The 20,812-nt window shown below is 62.9% G+C and overlaps 1 protein-coding gene across 1 annotated transcript; it reads left to right on the top strand.

Annotated features, from left to right (window-relative positions):
* The first annotated feature begins 5,708 nt into the window (after positions 1–5,708).
* FCHO1 (FCH and mu domain containing endocytic adaptor 1) lies at positions 5,709–20,130 on the top strand. The gene is made up of 26 exons (XM_058657929.1): positions 5,709–5,890; positions 8,642–8,733; positions 9,547–9,621; positions 10,419–10,560; positions 10,658–10,810; positions 10,966–11,070; positions 12,629–12,727; positions 12,808–12,904; positions 13,596–13,640; positions 13,784–13,874; positions 14,218–14,242; positions 14,636–14,693; positions 15,262–15,437; positions 15,757–15,781; positions 16,042–16,099; positions 16,341–16,432; positions 16,610–16,894; positions 17,243–17,370; positions 17,527–17,614; positions 17,745–17,853; positions 18,153–18,308; positions 18,589–18,721; positions 18,919–19,118; positions 19,231–19,286; positions 19,497–19,661; positions 19,970–20,130. Exons 1-26 carry the CDS (start codon positions 5,864–5,866, stop codon positions 19,990–19,992), a joined length of 2,703 nt encoding a protein of 900 aa, XP_058513912.1. The 5' UTR covers positions 5,709–5,863; the 3' UTR covers positions 19,993–20,130.
* Positions 20,131–20,812: the final 682 nt, after the last annotated feature.

Genomic DNA, 20,812 nt, shown 5'->3' with positions numbered 1-20,812 from the left:
CAGTGGGCTAGGCTGCCACCTGCAAAGGCCACATCCAAGGGTAGGCCCCCTGCCACGCACGCGGAAGAGCGGGGTGGAGCTGCAGGCTCAGTTGGCTAATCCTCACCCTGCTGGCACCATCCCGGCTGCCCCACTTCCCATCCAGCTCCCTGCCTGTGGCCTGGGAAAGCAGTGGAGGACGGCCCAAAGCCTTGGGACCCTACACCCGCATGGGAGACCCGGGAGAGGCTCCTGGCTCCTGTGGCCATGTGTGGGGTAACTCAGAAGATGGAAGATCTTTCTGTAACTCTGCCTTTCCAATAGTAATAATAATAATAATAATCCATTAGGCCACAGTTGCCAGGGTAAACAAGGGTTGGAGCTAAACCAGATTCCTAGAAGGGAAGCAGTAGTGAAGCCGGGGACCCGGGCTGTCAGGATTCCGGCCCTGGAGGGAGGCAGGCAGGCGGACTAATCTCCCTGAATGACATCATGACCAGTATTAAAGAGTTGTTATTTACAAGAGAGACAAAAGTCTTGCATTTGCTGGTTTATGATCCCTCTCCCACACTCCCAAATGGCTCAAACAACCAGGGCTGAGTCGGACCAGAGCCAGGAGCCTGGAGCGCCATGGGGTCTCCCTCCCGTGGGAAGGCAGGGGGCTCAAGGGCTTGTGTCACATCTGCGCACGTGCAGGGAGCTGGATGGGAAGAGGGGCAGCTGGGACTCGAACCCTCAGGCAAGTGCTGCCCGGGGAGACCCTAGGATGCCACGCGCTCTCGCTGGCGGACAAAATGGACCTTGGTCAGGGTGAGATGAGGGTTGACGGGATCTCAAGGTGGCAGGAGCGCTGCCTGTCCTGTGTCTTTAAATGATGCAAATACGCAGCAGGTGGTGGTGGGGTGGGGGAGTGTGTGTGTGTGTGTGTGTGTGTGTGTGTGTGCGTGTGCGTGTGTGTGTGTGTGTGTGTGTGTGTGTCCATAGGGGGAGAGTGACAGGCGCGCGTCTCCGGCCGAGCCAATCGGCGCCCCCGGCGGCCGCCGAGGCGGGGACTGTGGCGGCCACACCCCCGGGGGCGGGTCAGCCGCGGCCCTGCAGGGAGGGGTGCGGCGGGCTGGGGTGTCCGTGACCGAGCGGCAGGTGCTAGCGGCGGGCGCGGAGCTCGGCCAGCGCGGGCGGTGAGTGCTGCGCCCTGGAGCCCCTCGGGTGGCCGGGCCTGGCCGGTGCGGCGTGCACGGGGCGCGCTGGGGCGCTCGAGGGCGCAGGGCTGCACGGTGGGCAGAGAGGGGGTCCGCGGCTGCGGCCGTGGTGAGGGGGAGGGCGGGAAAGATGGGGAGCCCTTCCTTGGGCCCCTCGCCACCTCCCGGCCTGCTCCAGGGCAAGGCTGGTCCCCAACGCCAGACCCCTCCCCTCAATCTCTTTTATTCTAAAGCCTAGATCCAGGGCTGCAAAAAATCTGGGTGGGAGGTGCTGCTCCCCTTGGGGCTTTCACCCCAGAGGGTCTCAGACGGACACCCTGCCCCTGCGTTTCCCCCCTGCTGACCTACAGGGACCGAGATAAAAAACCCAGCACCCCCCACTCCACACACACAAACACTGGCTGTGAACCCCAAATCCAGGCCTGACAGCCATAGGGATTTGGGAGTCCCTGGCCCCTGCTCCAGGCTGGCTGTTTCCAGCCTATTGGTTACAGAATGGGCTAGGGGCTGTCTCTCCACCGGAGGGACCCCAAGGTTGGAATTCTGAGGTTAGGGCCCCAGCCTGGCTGGAATCAGCCAAGCCAGGCCTTTGGGAGGGCCTAAAACCTAGAGCTGGCCTGGTGGAGGGGGTCCCTGTCTCCGGGAGAGGGGAGGGGGGTTGTGAGCATCTGTTACCTGGGATCAAAATAAATGAAAGTAAATTAGCATCTTGTAGGAGGCGGGCTGCCAGTTGGGGAGGTGTGTGTGGCGGAGGGCCTGGTGGGGGTGCCCACAGCCGTTCCATGTGGCTGGCCCCAGCCCTGGCCACACTGGGGACCTGGGGGACAGCGCCCAATAGAATGTTGCCCTTGAGATGTTGGACACCTGTCCTGGGCTGAGGTTTGAGGCTGGGGCAAGGGGTGTGTGTGTGTGTGTATAGGGGACAGGGGTGAGGGGGCGGGCTGCCCACCCAGCCTGAATCTACTCAACCCACCTTTCTTAATGCGCTCCGTGAGTTTGGAAGTAGGTGGCCACCCTCTGGGCCTCACTTTACTGCCCTGCCAAATGGGTGAATGGCCCCAGCTTGGGGGAGCAGGGAGTGACACGTGACCCAGCTACTGTCGCCAGGTCCCCGGGCTCAGCCACGCTGGCGTCACTGGTGGGACTGCCTGGGACACACCCTGACCCACATACTGTCACCCACGGCAGGGAGGTGGGGAACCGGTTCCCGGGTGGGACCCTGAGTAGGACGGGGTGGAGTGTGGAGGCACCAGGTCATGCCCTTGGCCCTTGGGGCTCCATTCTAGCAGCCTACATGGGGATCCTGGCACCCCCAACCCCAGGGAGGGGTGAGTGTGTGCAGAGGCACTGGGGGGGCAGTGCTGGATGCCCCTCTGAGTGAGAGGGACTGGGGGAGGAGGGGGCGCTGTGAATGCTGCCCTAGTAATTATAAGGTTCCCTGGCTCATTAACTGGGATCACAGCTGACCTGTGGCTGGCAGGCCGCCCAATATCCTTATATACACCTGTGTCAGGTACCCGTCTGCTCAATAGATGCTCCCGGCTGGGACCTCAGATGCCTGATGTAGTGGGTGGGAATGCCTAGTTGAGGGCCTGTGGGAAAGCGAGGAAGCCCCCCACCCTGCTTGTCCCCCACCTCCCTGCAACAGGCTCTGCTGTGTGGGAGGGGAGGATGAGTCTGGCCCTCAATTGGGGCTGGAGGTCAGAAGTGGCCCAAGGTCACCCAGCAGGAGGTCCAGAGCTCCCAGCAGGTGGCCAGCCCAGCCCTCTTCCCCACCCACCCCACCCCACCGCCCCAGGAATTGATTCAGTTTCCGGCAACAACATTTCATTTTCACCTGCTGGTCCCTGGAGGCAGGTTGACAAGGAGCAGGTGGAGTGGGTGGGGGGTCAGGCCCCCTGCTGGCATGTGGTGTGACCTTGTGCAAGTCATGGGCTGCCTGGTCTCTGCAAGGGGTGGCCCTGGCTTCTTCTGGGGTCAAGGTCTGTTTAATTCACCAGCCAGCTGGGGGGGGGAGTGGGAGAGTGTCCTAGGCTTGGCTTCTCTGTGTGTGTGTGTGTGTGTGCGAGCGTGTATGCTAGGGGCAGGATGGACGGCTACCCTCTTCTCTGCATCTCCCATCAGGGGTGCCTGCTTTGGAGTGAGGGTCATGTGGCTGGCCCCCCCTGGGGTGCTGCTTCTCCAGCTCTGAGCCCTCACTTTACCCCTTGCCATGGTGCACCTGTTTTTTCTCCCACCCCACCGCCCGCCTCCTCGGGGCAGGCAGTCCCAGGGGTGCTGGCTGGGCGGGGAGGGAGGGGAGGTAGTGGCGGTTGGGTGGTGGGTGGGGCGTGGCAGCTTCCTGTACCCCAGCGACGACGGAAGTGCTGAGGGCCTCGTGGCGCCCGTCCCAGCCCGCCAGGAGCAGAGGGTTGGGGGAGTCCCCAGCCTCACTTCCCTGCCCAGCGTGGGTGAGTTGGACCCTTGCCCCAGGTTGCCACTGCTCCTCCCTGGTGCCCTGGGGCCTGGGCCTGGGTTAGGGAGGAGTAGCAGGTGTCACTTCCTGGGCTGGGCCTCGGCCTGTGTGCCTGCCTGGGGCCCCCTGCACCCCACCACCACTGTGGCACTGGGGGGTGGGAGGGGTGATGGACGCGGCTGGGGCCAGGGCAGCAGGCCGGGTTGACTGGAGGATGATTTGCTTCCAACAGGCTGACGGCTGAACTCCTCCGTCTCCCTAGTGTATGGTGGGGATGTCTCGCAAGGCCAGGGCTGGGGAGGGAGCGGGCAGGTAGAGGCCTGGACGTGTGTGTGTGTGTGTGTGTGTGTGTGGTGGTGGCTGTGGTGACCAAGGCAGGGGTGAGGTGGGACCAACAGGAGCTGACCTTGAGGTCCTGGGCCATCTGACCCATCCCCTCGGCTCTCAGAACCTTCTGGGTCCCCCACTGTGTGTGGCCCTGCGTGGCCAAGAAGCTGGGCCTGGTGCGGTCTGCCGCTCATGAAGTCTGTTTCAGTTTGAAGATGTATTTAGTAGAAAGGCAGAGTTACACGGAGAGAGGCAGAGAGAGAGATCTTCCACCTGCTGGTTTACTCCACAAATGGCTGCGATGGTCACGGCTGGGCCAGGCTGAAGTTAGGAGCTTCTCCCGGGTCTCCCACACGGGTGCAGGGCCCCCAGGCTCTGGGCCGTCCTCCACTGCTTTCCCAGGCCACAGGCAGGGAGCTGGGTGGGAAGTGGGCTGCCGGGATTGGAACCGGCGCCCATATGGGATGCTGGCATTGCGCCAGTGGCTTAACCCACCATGCCACAACGTGGGTCCCTCAGTTTAAAATGAAGTCCTCCCCCATGGGACGAGTGGGTCCCCTACGGGGCCAACACAGCACTGGGGAGTCCCAGGTTCCGACCAGACATACCAGAACTGTGGCGGGAACCCACTGCTTCCCCCATACTCCCCAGTGGCCGGCAACCTGGCCTCACGTACAGGCTGACAGCCGGTGGTGTGTTCTTTGGGCTAGGTGAACTTCTGCTCCTACTTCAAAACCCCACCTGCCGTGCCCCCTCCTTCCTCACACACGCCCAGGTCTGTGTCCGCCTCTATCCCCTCTTAGGCTGGGGGGAAGGGACCTCTCCTCAGGGGCCGGATAGGGGCTGCATCACCTCACAGACCCCAGCACCCTCTGGGGTGAGCCAGGGTGGCACATGGCAGGGGCTGGGTGACTCCCAGAGGCCTAAGGACTTGGGGAGCAGTGGAGGTTGTACTGTGGAGGTCCTAACAGGTAAACTGAGGCCTTGCCACCTGCCCCGCCAAGCCCTGCCTACTGCCTTCCTGGTGCAGACACTGGGGTGTCCCCTAGGCTCGCAGCTGCCGCCGCCGCCACTGTGTAGCCCCGAGGCCTCGTAAATTATGGATGACGCTCAGGCTCTCCTCCGGTGACAGGCCTGGCGGCTGCCGAGCCCGGGACGCCCGTGGCGCTCAGCAACCGGGGATGCCCCCAGTCCCCCGACCCCTGACCAGACCCCTCTTGTTTTACAGATGGAGAAACTGAGGCACGGAGCTGGCCACTGATCGGGACGCCAGGTGCGGGGTGGGACACCATGGGGCCACAGGGGGCCTCTCACCTTCAGGAAGGGTCGAGGTGTCCGTCTTGGGGCGGGCAGGAGGGATTCAGGACCTTCCCCCCACCCTGGGGCCCCTGCAGGACAGACAGATGAAGAACTCTGTCCCCACAGGGAGCGCCCAGCGTGAGGCCACGGGGTGGATGTGAGCGCAGCCAGAGAGGGGGCAGGCCACATCGGTTCCGGCTACTCCTCCCACTGGCTGTGCGGCCTGGGCAAGTGGCTTCTTCTGTGTCTGGGCGGGGGCTGGGGGGCTCATGCCATGAACTCCTACACATGCTGGAAAACCCCACCTCCCATGCCCACCCCTGCCATGTGGGCTCTGCCCCTCTGGATGACCCCATGGGAACGGGTGGGCAGCGGGGGAGAGTGGGGGATGTCTTGCCCAGTTGTGACCCGTTCAGCTGGTCAGGGCTGAGGTCTCTCCAGGGTCCTGGCCTTGGGGTTTTTTTTTTTTTTTTCAGTTCCTCCTCCCTCTGCCTCCTTCATAGCTGGAATTTCCCCTCTGGCCAGGACCCCGCTGCTCACGCTCACCTCTTCCCTCTGACAGGGACCACAGCAGTGGGAAAGGGTCTCCAGGGAGACCAGAAGGATGTCCTATTTCAGCGAGCATTTTTGGGTAAGTCAGACTTTTATTTTGGTGGGGGGAGGGGGGGCTCCTGGCAGGACCACAGCAGGACTTTTATGATAAAGGGGGGACAGGGCAGGTGGAAGTGGGAAAGAAAATTGTGAAAAGTCTCTTGGTTGGGGCCCATCCCCCTCCCTGTGCCTGCCTGTATCACCCTGAACCCTACAGGCCTGGTGCCCTTAGGCCAGCCTCCACCGACTGGGCCCCCCAGTGTCTCCTTCAGCCTCCCCCTACTACGAGCCAAAGGGCTCCAGTGTGGCGCCAGACTGAATCAGAGCTCCCAGGATCTAGGGGCCCCCAAGCCAGGGAATTTCCACTTTCTTCCCATGCTGGGGATTTGAGGGAGTTTTCCTGATGGAACCTCCTAAGGGATCCCTGTGCCAGCATTGGGAGTTCTGGGGGTGTCAGGGAACCAGTGGAACCTGGCCCCACCCCTGTGCCTGCACCCTCCCCACCAGTCCTGGGAGGTGTTGGGGGTCCCGCTGGGGCAGCTGCCCGTGTAGGGAACACAGAGGCCGCCCTGTACCCCATCTCTGCCAGCATGTGTGTGTGTGTGTGTGGGGGGGGGGTGAGGTCAGGGTTGATCCTGACCCTTGGGGGCAGCGGCTGGTGGGTGAGCCACAGCCACAGGGCTCCCCCACACACAAGGCAGGCAAGGAAAATAGATCCCCTTCTTGGGGCTGTAGGGATGTGGCTCAGTTGGCAGATCTGGGGCTGCCTCCTGCAGGGCCAGGCTCCTGGGGACCCATGCAGGATACCAGGGCTGGAGTCTGGGATCTTCTAGACCCTTCCCCAGTTACAGGCACCCTGAGCTGGCAGCCAAAAAGCCCGTTGCTAGGTGACAGGTTGCCCCTGGCAACAGGCACCACCTCCCTCCGGCTCCCCCTCCCCAAGCTGCAGCTCCTCTTACCACCACGCTGGCTTTCTTAAAGGGGCCTCACCCCTTCCTTGGCCATCAGCAGGGTTTTGGGCGTCCCCCCGGTCTCCCCCAAGGAAAGGGGCTGGTAGCCCCGCCCACGCTAGGAGGAAGGACGCGGCCTTGACTCTCAGGGACAATTTTTTATGATTGCACAAGGTGTATGCGGGGGCGCAGGCAGGCACGCCTCGTGGAGGATGCGTTTGAACGCGGAGAATATGGAAACCGCCCCTGCCTTCCTCCTCCTAGTCCCAAAGATCAGGGAGTGCGGGGGGCTCTGCCGCAGGCCCCTGGGCACGTGGCTTTACCTACCGCTATCCATGCATGTGGCCCCTGGTTGGGTTTCACACCTGGCACCACTTCTGCTTGCCCCTCCTGCATGCCACCCCAGGACCCTCAGCCTCATGTGTGGGATCGGGGGAGGCCGGTGCCGACGCCACCCAAGGCTGCCCGGTCTGGGATGCTGGCCAGCGCTTGGCTGTGAGTCAGGCCCAGATGCCCGCCTGGGCGGCCGTGCCTGGTGCAGCCTCTCCCCTGGGGAGGCAGTAGGTGGGGTAGGAAGGAGGGTGCCGTGTCAGCCTTCAGCCCGAGACCCCGGGGAGCCCCATGACTGCTCTACGGCTTGGGCCAGGCAAGGACAAGGCACAGGTTCGAGTCCCAACTGCTCCACTTCCCATCCAGCTTCCTGCCTGTGGCCTGGGAAAGCCTTGGAACCCTGTACCCACCTGGGGGACCCAGAGAAAACTCCTGGCTCCTGACTTCAGATCGGCTCAGCTCCGACCCCAAGTGGCTACAAAAGCTGGATGGAGCTGAGCCGATCCAAAGGTGCAGGTGTGTTGGAGGGGTCCCATCCACCGAGTTGTGGTGCCGTCTGCCGTTTGCAGAGAGCAGGGAGAGGTGCCAAGAGTTGGGAGGGGAAGATCACTGTCTGGCCCAGGACACGGACCTGCAGCAGCTCCTGGGTTCGCAGGGAGCCATGATTGGTTCTAGGGTGAGGGGCGACCGTGAGGCGAGTGAACCTGCACCGGTCATGGCTTTGGCCCGAGCATGGGGACTCTCATTTTGGCTCAAATTGAAGAAAAAATACACCCTATAGCAAGCTACTGCTGGTTGGAAGTGGGGAGGCCTCTTTGGGTGCTAAGATACACCCACCCCAGGCCCAGCATTCACTCCTCTGAAGCGGACAGGTCTGCGCTGGGATTTGTGACAGCTGGAAAGGGGACAGGATCTGGCCAATGCAATGTCCTAAACATGTATTCCAAAGAGAGTCGCAGTCAGAATGACCCTGTGAGCTAAAAGAAACACAAGGCATGCCTCCAGGGTGAGCTGAGGGGACCTCACCCAATAGCCCATAACTCCAGTCCGGCCATCCCAAGGCCAGGAGTTCCATCCAGGCCATCCACGTGGGCCCAGGGACTTGGGTCATCCTCCACTGCTTTCCTGGGTACATGAGCAGGGAAGTGGAGCAGCTAAGATTCGAACCATTGCCCCCACGGAACATTGGTGTCTCGGGCTGTGCCTGAACCCAGAACGCTGGATCCACCTGCTCTGTAAGGACTCCTTTGATCATGGGTGGCGAGACAGAGACAAGCAGGCAGAAGGGAACAGAAACACAAAGAACAAGAAAACTAAAATCCCAGGTTCCCTCTGACGGGCTCAGCTTCAAAGACCCATGGACCAATCTCTGTGGCCACACGGTGATTGGCTCAGGGCTCCACCAATCCCTGCAGCCAAGAGAAGGCACGGCTGCCACCGTTGCTAGGCAACCGCGTGGGCCTCTGCATCCACGCCCCCTTCTCCATCTCCATCTTGGGATCTCTGTGCAGGGTGAGAAGAACCACGGCTTTGAGGTCCTCTACCACAGCGTGAAGCAGGGGCCCGTTTCCACCAAGGAGCTGGCTGACTTCATCCGGGAGAGGTGAGAGGCTGCACCTGCTGCGGGCCACGCCCACCCACCCCGCCCTGGGCCACGCCCACCGCTGCAAGCCACGCCCGCCCACCGCCACCCACGTGCACCTGCTGTGGGACACCCCCACCAGCCACTCCCAGCTGCTGCTGGTCACGCCCACCATCGCAAGCCGCACCCACCACAGGTCACGCCCATCGATCCTGGCCACGACCACCTACCACTGGCCACGCCCACCACCGCAAACCACACCCACCTACACTAGGCAATGCCCACCCATCACAAAGCCACGCCCATCACAGGCCACGCCCACCTGCTCTGGACCCTGCCCACCTGCCTGAGCCACGCCCACCTGTCCAGGGACATTTCTCCTAAGGGGGGAATCTACTCCAGGAAGCCACTTGCAAAGGTTTAGGGACAAACCAGAGGAAGCCAAGACTTCCCCTTGGGCGTCAGCGGTGCTTGACGCTGCTGGGGCAGGAGTTGGTGCCCGCGGGTGCTGAGCAGCAGGCCCGAGTGAGCAACCCCACACAGCACTGAGCCCCAGTGCCCCTCGCAGCCTGGGCGCCCTGCTGGGTGCACCAGCCGGCCCCAGTGGGCAAAGCCCACACAGCACTGAGCCCCGGTGCCCCTCGCAGCCTGGGCGCCCGCTGGGTGCACCTGCCGCTGCTATGAAGCCCCCCGATGTGATCACTCCAACACACCACTTCACCTCTGCAGGGACCCATAGGGCTCGGGGAAATAAGGTCCCAGGAACATGGTGGGTTGGGAGGAGGTGGGCCCTCCCCCAGGAATTTCCAGAAATTTCCACATCTTCCCACACAGGGCCACCATCGAGGAGACCTATTCCAAGGCAATGGCGAAGCTTTCCAAGCTGGCCAGCAACGGGACGCCGGTGGGGTGAGTGAGGGACGACGGGGTGCAGCACTCGCCAGCTCGCCCATTCACTCATTCACAAGTCTTTCCAGAAGGGTCTGGCCTCTGGGCTGGGTTTACATTTTAGCTTTTGGAAGAAGAAGGGGGAAAAAATCACTGTTGGATGAACGTGTGGTGCACCAGGGTACTTCGGGGGTGCGTTGCTGTCTGCTTCCTGGCAGACTGGCAGTGGCATTTGGGGACCCCCGCCTATTGTGGGTTCGCCTCTTCCAGTTGTAGTGGGGATTCGATGTTTTACCAAATGATCATCACTCCATGACCATCCCAAGGAACAAGAAAAAAAAATGACATGTTAACCACAACAGAAAAAAAGTCACAATCAAAACATGGGCTGTTTAGCAAACATTAGAAAAAAAATCACACGGCCTCGCAAAAGGGAACACTTGCTCCCCACACAGTGTGCGTTAGTCAAACAGCAAGAAAAAAAAAAGCAGAAATGCGCAGTTACGAAATCTAAGAAAGCTCTGGGGATGTTTACGATAATGTGGGAAGTGTCCCTGACCAGGCTCAGTTAAAAACTGGGTATTTTAATCAAAAGCAGCAAAAGAGGGCAGGTTCATCAAAAAAGAAAGGCTGTCCTACGTACCCTGGGTATAAGCGAAGTGAGTTGTAGATTTTAAAATATACTGATGTCAGTGAAGCAGGTGGGTGGCAGGGGCGCAGGGTGGGAGGTGAGGGGGTAGGGCGAGTGGGAGGTGGAGGAATGGGGCAGGTGGCAGGAGGCCAGTGTGTGACGCCGCCCACCCGCACACCGGCCCCAGGACCTTCGCGCCGCTCTGGGAGGTGTTCCGCGTGTCCTCGGACAAGCTGGCACTGTGTCACCTGGAGCTGACGCGGAAACTCCAGGACCTCACCAAGGACGTGTTACACTATGGCGAGGAGCAGCTCAAAAGCCACAAGAAGGTGGGGTGGGGAGTAGGGGGTGTGCAGCCTCTGGGGACATGGGGTGGGGAGTGAGCAGGAGGGTCCACACGCCCCTGTCCTCACCCGTCTCTTGCAGTGCAAAGAGGAAGTGGTGGGTACCTTGGATGCAGTGCAGGTGCTGGCGGGCGTCAGCCAGCTGCTCCCCAAATCGCGCGAGAACTACCTCAGCAAGTGCATGGACCAGGAGCGGCTGCGCAGGGAGAGCGGCAACCAGAAGGAAGTGGATAAGGTGTGGGGCAGGGGAGGGGACGGGAGGGGAAGGCAGGGATGGGGGGGGGTGGAGCAGCCTCCCTGCCGCACCTGCGCCAGAGAGGGTGGGACAGAGCCAGGGAGGGGTTGTCACCCTCTGAGCGTCCGCCTCCCGCCCCCCACCTCCACCCCTAGGCAGAAATCAAAACCAAGAAGGCGGCCGAGTGCCTGCGACGCTCCGTGGACAAGTACAACTCGGCCCGGGCCGACTTCGAGCAAAAGATGTTGGACTCGGTGCTGGTGAGAGCCGTGCGTGAGCACCCCTGGGGGCCTGTGGGGTTCCCTGGCTCTCCCCACAGTCCTCCCTACTCCACACCCCCCAGGCTGTGCCAACCTGCACCTTTCGGGGGACCTTGGCACCTCCCACTTCTGGGGCGCATCGCCATTGAAGTTCATGGCCAGCTGTGCGTGGGTTGAAAAGTTTTTGTTAAAGGTTTTTTTCTTTGAAAGGCAGCATGACAGAGAGGCAGAGAAATTTTGCATCTGCTGGTTCACTCCCTGCATGGCCACAATGGCCAGAGCTAAGCTGATCTGCAGCCAGGAACTCCACCTGGGTGTCCCCTTGTGGGTGACAGAGCCCCCCAAGGGCTTCAGCCGTCACCTGCTGCCTCCAGCGTGAAGGGGCTCAGCAGCATGGATCAGGAGTAACAGTGGAATTTGAACTCAGGAACTGCGAGGTGGGATGCAATGTGTCCCCTGCACCACAACGCCAAGTGTCAACTTCAGATAGAAAGGGGCCCGTGTAGTGGCGCTGCAAGTTAAGCCACCACCTGTGGCACCAGCATCCCATATGGGTGTCGGTTTGTGTCCCGGCTGCTCCACTTCCCATCCAGCTCCCTGCCTGTGGCCTGGGAAAGCAGTGGAGGACGGCCCAAAGCCTTGGGACCCTGCACCTGCGTGGGAGACCTGGAAGAGGCTCCTGGCTTCGTCAGCTCAGCTCCGGCTATTGTGGCCGCTTGGGGAGTGAACCAGCGGATGGAAGATCTCTCAACTCACAGGCTTGAAGCCTGTTCTTATGGCTGTCGTTTTAGTGAACGTCCAACGGTCCTGTGCCTCAGTCTCCCCACGGATCTAAGTGTGGCATCTTCAGACCTGGGCCCCGCGTGCAGGAAGCTGCCCGTGAGCCCCAGGCACTGTTCCTGTCCTGAGGGACGAGGGTGGCCCCTGGTTCTAGTCCTGCCTCCCCTTACTCCCACCCACCCCTGCCAGCTGTGCCTTTTTATTTTTTTTTTCTTTTTTTGGCCCGTCCCATCTCTGCGCCTTTCTCCATGCACATAGACCCAAAGCACCTGGCAACCTCAGGATTGCAATCAGCATTTTGCTTTTTTTTTTTGCAAGGGCTAGACAGCTTTGTTGAAACAAATAAGATGTGTAGGCTTTGGAGAACTGACAAGGCTTTCTTTTTAGGGGGTAGGGGGATCAGAGTGAAGGTGAGGTTTCAGGCGTGGCTGGATCCAGGTGCTCAACCAGTGTTGGCAGGAGGTGGTGCCCCTCTGCTTTGCCAGGGGTGGAATCTGTTGTCTCTCTCATGGGGACATGGCTCCTGGGCAGATGTGTTCTTGGTGTGTGTGTGTCGGGGGGCACTGTCTTATGCTGGCACCCCCAGCACACCCCACTTCCACCCAGCCACTCCTCCGTCTGCTTGCCCCATACTTACAAAGTCCCAGAACACACTCTCATTGGCTGTGCCCCAAGTCACTTATGGAAGCGGGCGCTTGGGAGGTTCTGATTGGCTGGGCTGGGTCGAGTGGTCCCGCCCCCTCCCCATTCTCCCTTGCTTCTGTCCCTGCGGTGGCAGCGCTTCCAGGCCATGGAGGAGACTCACTTGCGCCACATGAAGGCGCTGCTGGGCTCCTACGTGCACTCGGTGGAGGACACGCACGTGCAGATTGGGCAGGTGAGCGAGGCCGCCGGGGAGGAGGACTGGCAAGGTTCGGGGCTCCTGCCGAAACCCGGGCCCCGCCACACCCCTTGCAGGTGCATGAGGAGTTCAAACAGAACATCGAGAACGTGAGCGTGGACATGTTGCTCAGGAAGTTTGCCGAGAGCAAGGGCACGGGCCGGGAGAAGCCGGGTGAGCCGGGGCGGCCACGGGACCCGGGAGGTGTGGAGCCAGTGAGGAAACGGGCTGAGGACAAGCACACCCGGGCGGGTGTGGGCACCCCAGCACTGGGTGCCACCCTCCACTGCTTTCCCAGCTGGATGGCAAGTAGCCGGGATTCCAACCGGTGCCTGCTTGCTGCAGGTGGAGGGCTTAACTCCCTGTGCTACAGCGTGGCTATGTGGCCCAGGGCGGTCCTGCTCAGTGACCAGGAGAAGGGCACGGAGCCACCCTAGAGGTTCTCCCTAGGCATGGGTGCACAAGCCCAATCAAGCCTGCTACCTACCCTCCCCCAGCCCCACCAGGGCTCAGGGCCACCCCTCTGTGTATGGCTGAACCCTCACCCTCACCCCTGATGGGCCCCCCAGCTCTGCCGTACACTCCCCTGGTACACAGCGTAGAGACCCCATCCACCGCATAGATTCAAAGCCAAGTTGTCACCAGAAGATGCCGGAAGCATCTAGAAATAGCATTCCCATCTAGAAATATTACCCCCCTTCCTGCCCACTCCCAGCCGTACCAAGGCAGCCTGGCCCGCCTCATAACTATCTCATAACTATCTCAGCTCGGGTTCTTGCTGCGCGTCTGCTCTTGAACTTGACCTACTCATGACCTTTGCCCCCACCCTCTCCACGCGTTTCCTGACCTTGTCTGTCCATCTCAGGAGCGGTGGACTTCGAGGCGTACAGCGCGGCCGCCCTGAATGAAGGCAAGTATGTCTGGGCCGGGCTGCCCAGGCTGGACCCCAGGGTGGGGAGGGAGGGAGGGAGGGGGGAGGGAGGCGCGTGAAGGCACCCAAGGGTGCACGACCAGGCCTCAGTCGCGCCTCCTCCCACTCCAATGTGTCCTCAGCGATGAAACGTCTACGGGGCGCCAAGGCCTTCCGCCTTCCGGGACTCGGCCGGAGGGAGCGCGAGCCGGAGCCGGAGCTGCGGGCAGCTGTGTGAGGCAACACCCCTGCCCAGCCCTGGCCCAGGCTAGCCCCCTGCCCAGGCTAGCCCCAGCTCCTCTCCTGCCTGGGCTAACCCCAGATCCTCCCCTGCCCAGGCTAGCCCTGGCTCCTCCCCTGCCCAGGCTAGCTCACTAGGGTGACCACCCAAGCTTGTCCCCAGTCCCTTTCTTCTGTCACAGCTAGTCCAGGGACTGATTGTCCAGGGAAGCTGAGGAGAAGCCCTTCCCCAGGCTGCCCGTTGGCTGAGGCTAGCCCCACCTGCCCTGGCTCCCAGCAGGCCCTGGGTGAGCAGGCCCTTGCAGAGCCCGCCTGACCTCTCTCCCTCTCCCTGCAGGGATTCACTGGAGCCCAACTCAGGGGTGAGTGTCCTGGCTGCGGTGGGGCTTCGGAGCCTCCCACCAATCAGAAGCAGGATGGGGTTCCTGGGAGTGGGGCTCCAGGGGGCACTGCCAGGGTGGGCGGGGCTCCAGGGGGCACTGCCAGGGTGGGTGGGGCTCCAGGGGCACTGCCAGGATGGGCGGGGCTCCAGAGGGCGCTGTCAGGGTGGGTGGGCGGGGCTCCAGGGGCACTGCCACAGCGGGTGGGACTTCGAGGTGGGGATCCAGGGATGGAGCTCACAGTAGCGTCCAGCTCCTGGGGCCCCAGGGGCACCTCCCCAGGAATGGCTTCCAGCCTGAGTCCCGGCTTGGGGGGTGCATGTGGGTGCTGGGGGGCAGCAGGGAGCCCCCTCATCACTGCTCTCCTCCCCACAGACCTGCCCCGAAGTGGATGAGGAGGGATTCACGGTGCGGCCGGACCTATCACAGAGCAATATCCTTGAGGGGTCCCTGGTGGCCACTGCGGGCAGGGTGCAAGCAGGACAGCATCCACCCTATGGATAGCATCCACCCTGGACACAGCGTCCACCCTGGGGACAGGGCTCACCCTGGGAACGGGTCCACCCTAGGGATGGAGTCCACCCTGGACACGGTGTCCACTGTCATGGTGGAGCTCCACGGCCAAGCAAAGTGGACAGGGGACTGGGGTGGTGAGCGGGCAGGGGCCTTCTGGGTGGCCAATGGGCAGGGGCTTCCAGGGTAGTCAGCGGGCAGGGGCCCAGGGTGGTAAGCGGGCTTCCAGGGTGGCCAGGGAGGTGCCTTTGGGATGGTCAGCGGGCAGGGGGCCAAGGTGGGCGTGGCCATTCAGGGTGGTCAGCAGGCAGGGGCCTGCAATGGCCAACGGGCAGGAGCCTCCGGGGTGGTCAGCGGGCAGGGGCCCAGGGTATTTAGTGGGCAGGGGGACAGGGTGTTTATTGGGCAGGGGGACAGGTGGTCAGCGGGCAGGTGGACAGGCTGGGCATGGACGGAGCTGACCCCTTGGCCCTTGACCCGCGGCGCACGCACGGCGGAGCCCTCGCGCTTCTCGTCCAGCGACTCGGATTTCGACGACGAGGAGCCGCGCAAGTTCTACGTGCACATCAAGCCCGCGGCCCGCACGCCCGCCTGCAGCCTGGAGGCCGCGGCCGCCCAGCTGAGGGCCACGGCGGGGACGCTGGTGCTGCCGCCCGGCGCGGGGGTGAGGGGCGGGGCCGCGGGGAGGGCGGGGCTACGGGGCGGGGCCACGGGGAGGGGAGGGGCCACAGCGAGGGGCGGGCCTACGTGGAGGGCGGGGTCACTGGGGGCGGGGCCGCGGGGTGTGGGAGAATCCAGCAGTGTGGGCGGGACCTGGGATATAGGGGCGGGGTCCGTGGCTTGGGGCACCTATGATCTGGGCCCCGGATGTGTGGGGGCGTGTTGTGCGAGCCCCAGGGCTGTGGGCGTGGCCAAGGCCTAGGTTTGCTGGGGGCGTGGCATCTGGGCGTGGTCTGACCGGGCCCCGCCCCTTCCCTCCCCAGGGCACCATGAAGCGTCATTTCTCACGTGAGTCACCCCAGTCCTGGGGGACCCGGTGTGGGGGAGGCTGGGGGCCGCCCTGAGCCTCAGCCCGGCTTCTGTGGGACAGCTGAGGGTGACCAGGGCCGGGCCGGGGCAGGAGGCCACAGTGGGGACCCCGGATCCGGGCGGGCAGGGGGTGCAGGCCACACCGCGGGCCCCGTGGCCGGCACCCCGGATCCGGGCGCAGAGCAGCCAGCGTCCATCCCGGGCAGGGACAGGCTGACCGGGGCCTGCGTCTCTCCTAGGTGAGGCAGCTGCGAAGCCGCAGAGGCCACGCTCGGCCCCCAGGACCAGCAGTGCCAGGTGGGTGCCAGGAAGGCCATGGGGGCCGGCTGGTATGTGTGTGTGTGTGTGTGTGTGCATGCATGCGGCACCTGCTGTGTACCTGAGCTGGCCGTACATGCGCTCCGAGGTGTCTAAGCATGGGAATGCTTGAGGCCGATGGGGGGATGCGGCCTCCGTGCATGGCCCAGCTGGGGGCAGCAGGTGCAAAGGCCCTGGGGCCGAGCCTGCAGGGCTGCAGCTGTGGGCCCTCCATCGGCAGCTGCGCGGAGAAGGTGCAGGCCGACGAGCAGGCGCCCAAGAGCCTCTTCGGGCCTCCGCTGGAGTCGGCCTTCGATCACGAGGACTTTACTGGTGAGGCGGGGCGGGGCCTGGCTGATGGTGGGCGTGATCACAAGGTGTGGGCGGGGCCTGGCGGGAGGTGGGTGTGGCCACACTGTGTGGGTGTGGAGTGGGTGGAGCATATTGTGTGGGCGGGGCAGGCAGGGCTGACTCCACCCCCTTTTCTCTGGCATCTCCACCCCCCTCCAGCCTCCAGCAGCCTCGGCTTCACCTCCAGCCCCTCCCCTTTCTCCTCTTCCTCCCCGGAGAACGTGGAGGACTCAGGCCTGGACTCGCCATCACACGCGGCCCCTGGACCCTCCCCAGAGCCCTGGGTGCCTCGCCCGGGCACCCCACAGAGCCCGCCTGGATGCAGGGTGCCACCCCCAGAATCAAGGGGCTCGTTGGCCCCACCACCACCGCCGCAGCCCCCTGACTCCCCACAGCACCTTTTGCCTTCTCCAGGCCCCTGGGGGCTGGAGGCCGGGTCTGGGGGTGAGTCCAGCACGCACAGGAGGGTTTGAAGCGGGTCCTGCAGGAGGGGCTGCGGGAGGGACCCCTAGGGAGGGATTGACCCAAGTGGGTGCGAGATGCATGGTGCCCTTCGTTGGGGATGGAGTCTGCCAGCTGTTAGAACAGGCCAGGCTGCAGACGCTGGCACTGTTGGCCCATGGCACTGGCTGTGTCCCCGGGGGGTATTTGGTTGCCACTGGGGGTGGGGGACGACCAGGATCTTGGGGCCTGCACTCATTAGCCAGGCAGTGAGCAGGACCCCAGGTTGTGGGTCATGAGGTGGGGTAGGGTGCACTCACCAATGCCCGTTCTTGCATGCTCCTGCCCCAGACCCCACGCCACCGGCACCTTCTGTGCCTGCCAACCCCCCAGCCAGGGACAGTGGCCTGGAAGCCCCTACCAGGAGACCCCGCTCCAGGAAGGTGTCATGCCCCCTCACACACAGCAACGGAGACCTGGTAGGGAGTGGGGCACAGGCTGGGCCAGGCAGGGCTGGGCTGGCCAGGGCTGGGCCAGGCAGGGCTGGGCTGGGCAGGGCTGGGCCAGGCAGGGCTGGGCTGGGCTGGGCTGGGCTGTTCCCCAGGGCACTCAGCACCTCTCACCTGCTCTCCCAGTCGCGGTCTCTGAGCCCATCTCCCTTGGGCTCCTCCACCCCCAGCACCTGCCTGGAGCGGACGGGCTTCTCCCAGCAAGGGGCTCACGGTAGGCGGGGCGACCCCCCACCCTCACCCCAGGGGTCCTCAGCCTGGACTGTGTGGGTGGTGCATGGGATGAGGAAGGGTGGGGGAGGCCTGTGACCCTGTCCGTTCTCTTCCCCTCCCACCCCTGCCAGGGGTCTCCCGGGGCCCGAGCCCCGTGGTACTGGGTTCCCAGGACACTCTGCCCGTGGCCACAGCCTTCACGGAGTACGTCCACGCCTGCTTCCGAGGCCCCAGCCCCAGGTACCCAAGTGAGGGTAGGGATGGGGTGGGCTACCCCCAGTACAGCAGGGATGGGCTTGCGTGTGCCGCGTGGCCTGTGATGATGGGGTGCAAGGCTTAAGCGAAGCCGTGTTGATACAAATGCTAAAGGGAGCGCCCCTAGAGAGAGGGTGGGTTTCAGCTTCCTGGTGGCCTAAGAAGAAAGAGGAAAAGGAGATTTTTACTGTTCATCCTGCTTGTCTCAAAAGTCCAGGGTGCGGAGGGGAGAGAGAGAAGGCAGGTAGAGGCTTTGGCCCACACCCCCATTCTGCACTCCACAGCTGCCTGGCTCGCGTCACAGGGGAGCTGACCATGACTTTCCCCGCGGGCATCGTGCGTGTGTTTGGGGGGACCCCACCCCCACCCGTCCTCAGCTTCCGGCTGATCCACACGACCCCCATTGAGTACTTCCAGCCCAACACGGACCTGCTTTACAGGTAGTGGGCATGCCATGGGCAGGTGGGCAGGCTCCGTGGCCGCTGGAGCGGGGGACAGCCAGGGCCTCCCTAACTTTAACTTCCCACTCCACTGTGGTGTGTGGCCTGGGCAGTCATCTAGCCTGTCTGACCTCCGTCCCTCCCATCCCAACATGCCCACCCTCGTTCCCGCTTTTGACTGGAGTGAGAGGGAGGGGGGCAGGGCTGTGCTGGGCACGCAGGACGCGGCAAGGGCCGGTGCCAAGGGTGGGTGCCAGGTGTCTTGGGTCTTCGTCCACAGCGACCCCTCCCAGAGCGACCCTGAGACCAAAGACTTCTGGCTCAACATGACTGCTCTGACCGAGGCCCTGCAGCGTCAGGCAGAGCTGAACCCCAACGCCTCCTACTACAACCTGGTGCTGCTGCGGTACCAGGTACGTGGGGAGTGGGTAGCAAGGTGACAACCTGGGTCCTGGAGATGGCCTTATGCAAATGAGAGGGGCAGAGTCTCCAGAACTCCCCCACTTAAACCTGCCCACCTGCCCTCTGCTGCCCTCTGCTGGAAGAGCAGTGTACTCCAGGCACCTGCAAATTTTCTCCCTCTTTTCCCCCATCCTTCCTTCCTTTCCAGTTCTCCCGCCCAGGCCCCCAATCTTTGCCACTCCACCTGAACGCCCAGTGGCAATGCGGCCCAACGCACACCCAGGTTTCCGTGGACTACGGCTACCGGCCCGGTGCCACGGCCGTGCCCACGCCCCTCACCAACGTCCAGATCCTACTGCCCGTAAGCGAGCCAGTGACCAACATCTGCCTGCAGCCGGCCGCCACCTGGTAAGGGCGTGTGTGAGTCGGGCACTGGCTCCCCCGCCCCGATCCTAGATGCCTCCTCGCAAACCCCACATTCACTGGGCAAGAAGTGACTCAGCGTGTCTCTTCCTGCCAGGAACCTGGAAGAGAAGAGGCTTGTGTGGAAGCTTCCAGATGTGTCCGAGGCCGGGGGTGAGGCTCGAGGGTCGTGGATGGAGGGCGTTTGTCTAGTCCAGGAAGGGAATGTGGATTAGAGCATGCAGCTGTAGAAAGGGGTAGAAAGTTTAGCAGGTGCAAAGGCCTGGGGACACGTCCCGTGGGCTGACCACTGTCCAGGACGTCTAATGGAACTTAAGGTAAAGAATACTCTCTTCCTGTCCTCCCACCCCATCCCCCATCCAGGCTCCGGCCGCCTCTCGGCCAGCTGGGAGCCGCTGTCCGGGCCCAGCACGCCCAGCCCCGTGGCAGCCCAGTTCACCAGCGAGGGGACCACCTTGTCAGGCGTGGACGTGCAGCTGGTGGGTAGCAGTTACCGCATGTCGCTGGTCAAGAGGAGGTTTGCCACAGGTAGGTTGAACCTAGAAGCCAGGCTTCCCTGACCCTCCCCTTCCCTACTCCCGGTCCTCCCCTGGGCCCCAGGCAGGTGGGAGGAAACTGGCCAGGGACTTGGGCTGACCAGGTGAGGACCAGGGGCAGGTCCCGCCCCCCATGGGTGGAGTCCAGAAGGAGGACACAAGGGATTGGCTGGCCCGCCAGAAGTTTCTGGTCCAGATGCTCCCATGAGGGGCAGCCAGGCAGGGGCTGATGGAGTTGTGGAGGAAGAGAAGGGTGAAGGCTTCCCTCCTTTTTACTCATCACTGCTTTCCCCTCCACAGGGATGTACCTGGTGAGCTCCTGAGGCCACGCCCCCACACTGTGGCCTGGTGCTCCCTGCCCACCCCGCTTCCCGCCCCTTGCCCACCTACCCCAGCTCCTCCCACATCCCTCCTGGCCCGGCTGCACACGCGAGCCGGCCTTGGACTGTTGTTTGAATAAACACTTTATTTTCAAATGAAAATGCGCAGACGTTGGCTTGTGCCTAGGGTGGGAGAGGAAGGTGTCAGGGTTGTGGAGGTGGGTAGGGCAGGGACAGCTCAGCTGGGTGGGCCCTACCTTTGCCTGGCTTACCTCCTGGGCACACACCCTCAGCCCAGCCTGGCCCTTGAAAGAGAGAGGCCTCCTGGTCCTGGGAGCACCCCACACCACACAGACACACCTCTAGAACCCCCGTGGGCTAAGATCAGGGCTGGAGCGGAAGAAAGGAAGGGTTGGGTGAGCCCAGAGAGCAGACGGACTTTCTCCTGAGGGGGAGAAAGGCCCGGGTTGGACTTAGACGTGTCAGGATGGATCGAACAGACAATGACAAGGTGCTTCATGGAGAGACGGCTTCATTAAACTCCGCTGCGGGCATCCTCCATGCTTTTAGGATGCCGACCGTTGTCCAAGAACCTGCAGACTCTTGTATCCCAAGAAGCCAGGGTGTCAAAGCTCTTGTTCACAAAGGCCAGGGGTTGCAGGCTCCTGTTAGTCACCATCTTGTGCGGAACTAAGCATCCGGGGTTGGTTCTCCTGTTAATCATTGAAGAGAGCCACGGAGGAGGAGCAGCACAGCCAGCCTGCAGGGGGAGGAGGAGACAGCCTGGGGTGGGGGGCTCCGCCATTCACAGCCCCCACCCCGA

Source organism: Ochotona princeps, chromosome 33, assembly GCF_030435755.1.
Source record: "Ochotona princeps isolate mOchPri1 chromosome 33, mOchPri1.hap1, whole genome shotgun sequence".
Taxonomy (NCBI): domain Eukaryota; kingdom Metazoa; phylum Chordata; class Mammalia; order Lagomorpha; family Ochotonidae; genus Ochotona; species Ochotona princeps.
The sequence above is the reverse complement of the archived record's forward strand: the minus strand, read 5'-3'. Positions and strand labels throughout refer to the sequence as shown.

What these genes read in the sequence shown, in the direction of transcription:
- FCHO1 (XM_058657929.1), top strand. Translation starts at nt 5,864, where the DNA reads ATGTCCTATTTCAGCGAGCATTTTTGG. An exon ending in CACACAGCAACGGAGACCTG is followed by an intron (nt 17,371 to 17,526) that starts GTAGGGAGTGGG and finishes CTGCTCTCCCAG; the next exon opens with TCGCGGTCTCTGAGCCCATC. An exon ending in CTGCAGCCGGCCGCCACCTG is followed by an intron (nt 19,119 to 19,230) that starts GTAAGGGCGTGT and finishes TCTTCCTGCCAG; the next exon opens with GAACCTGGAAGAGAAGAGGC.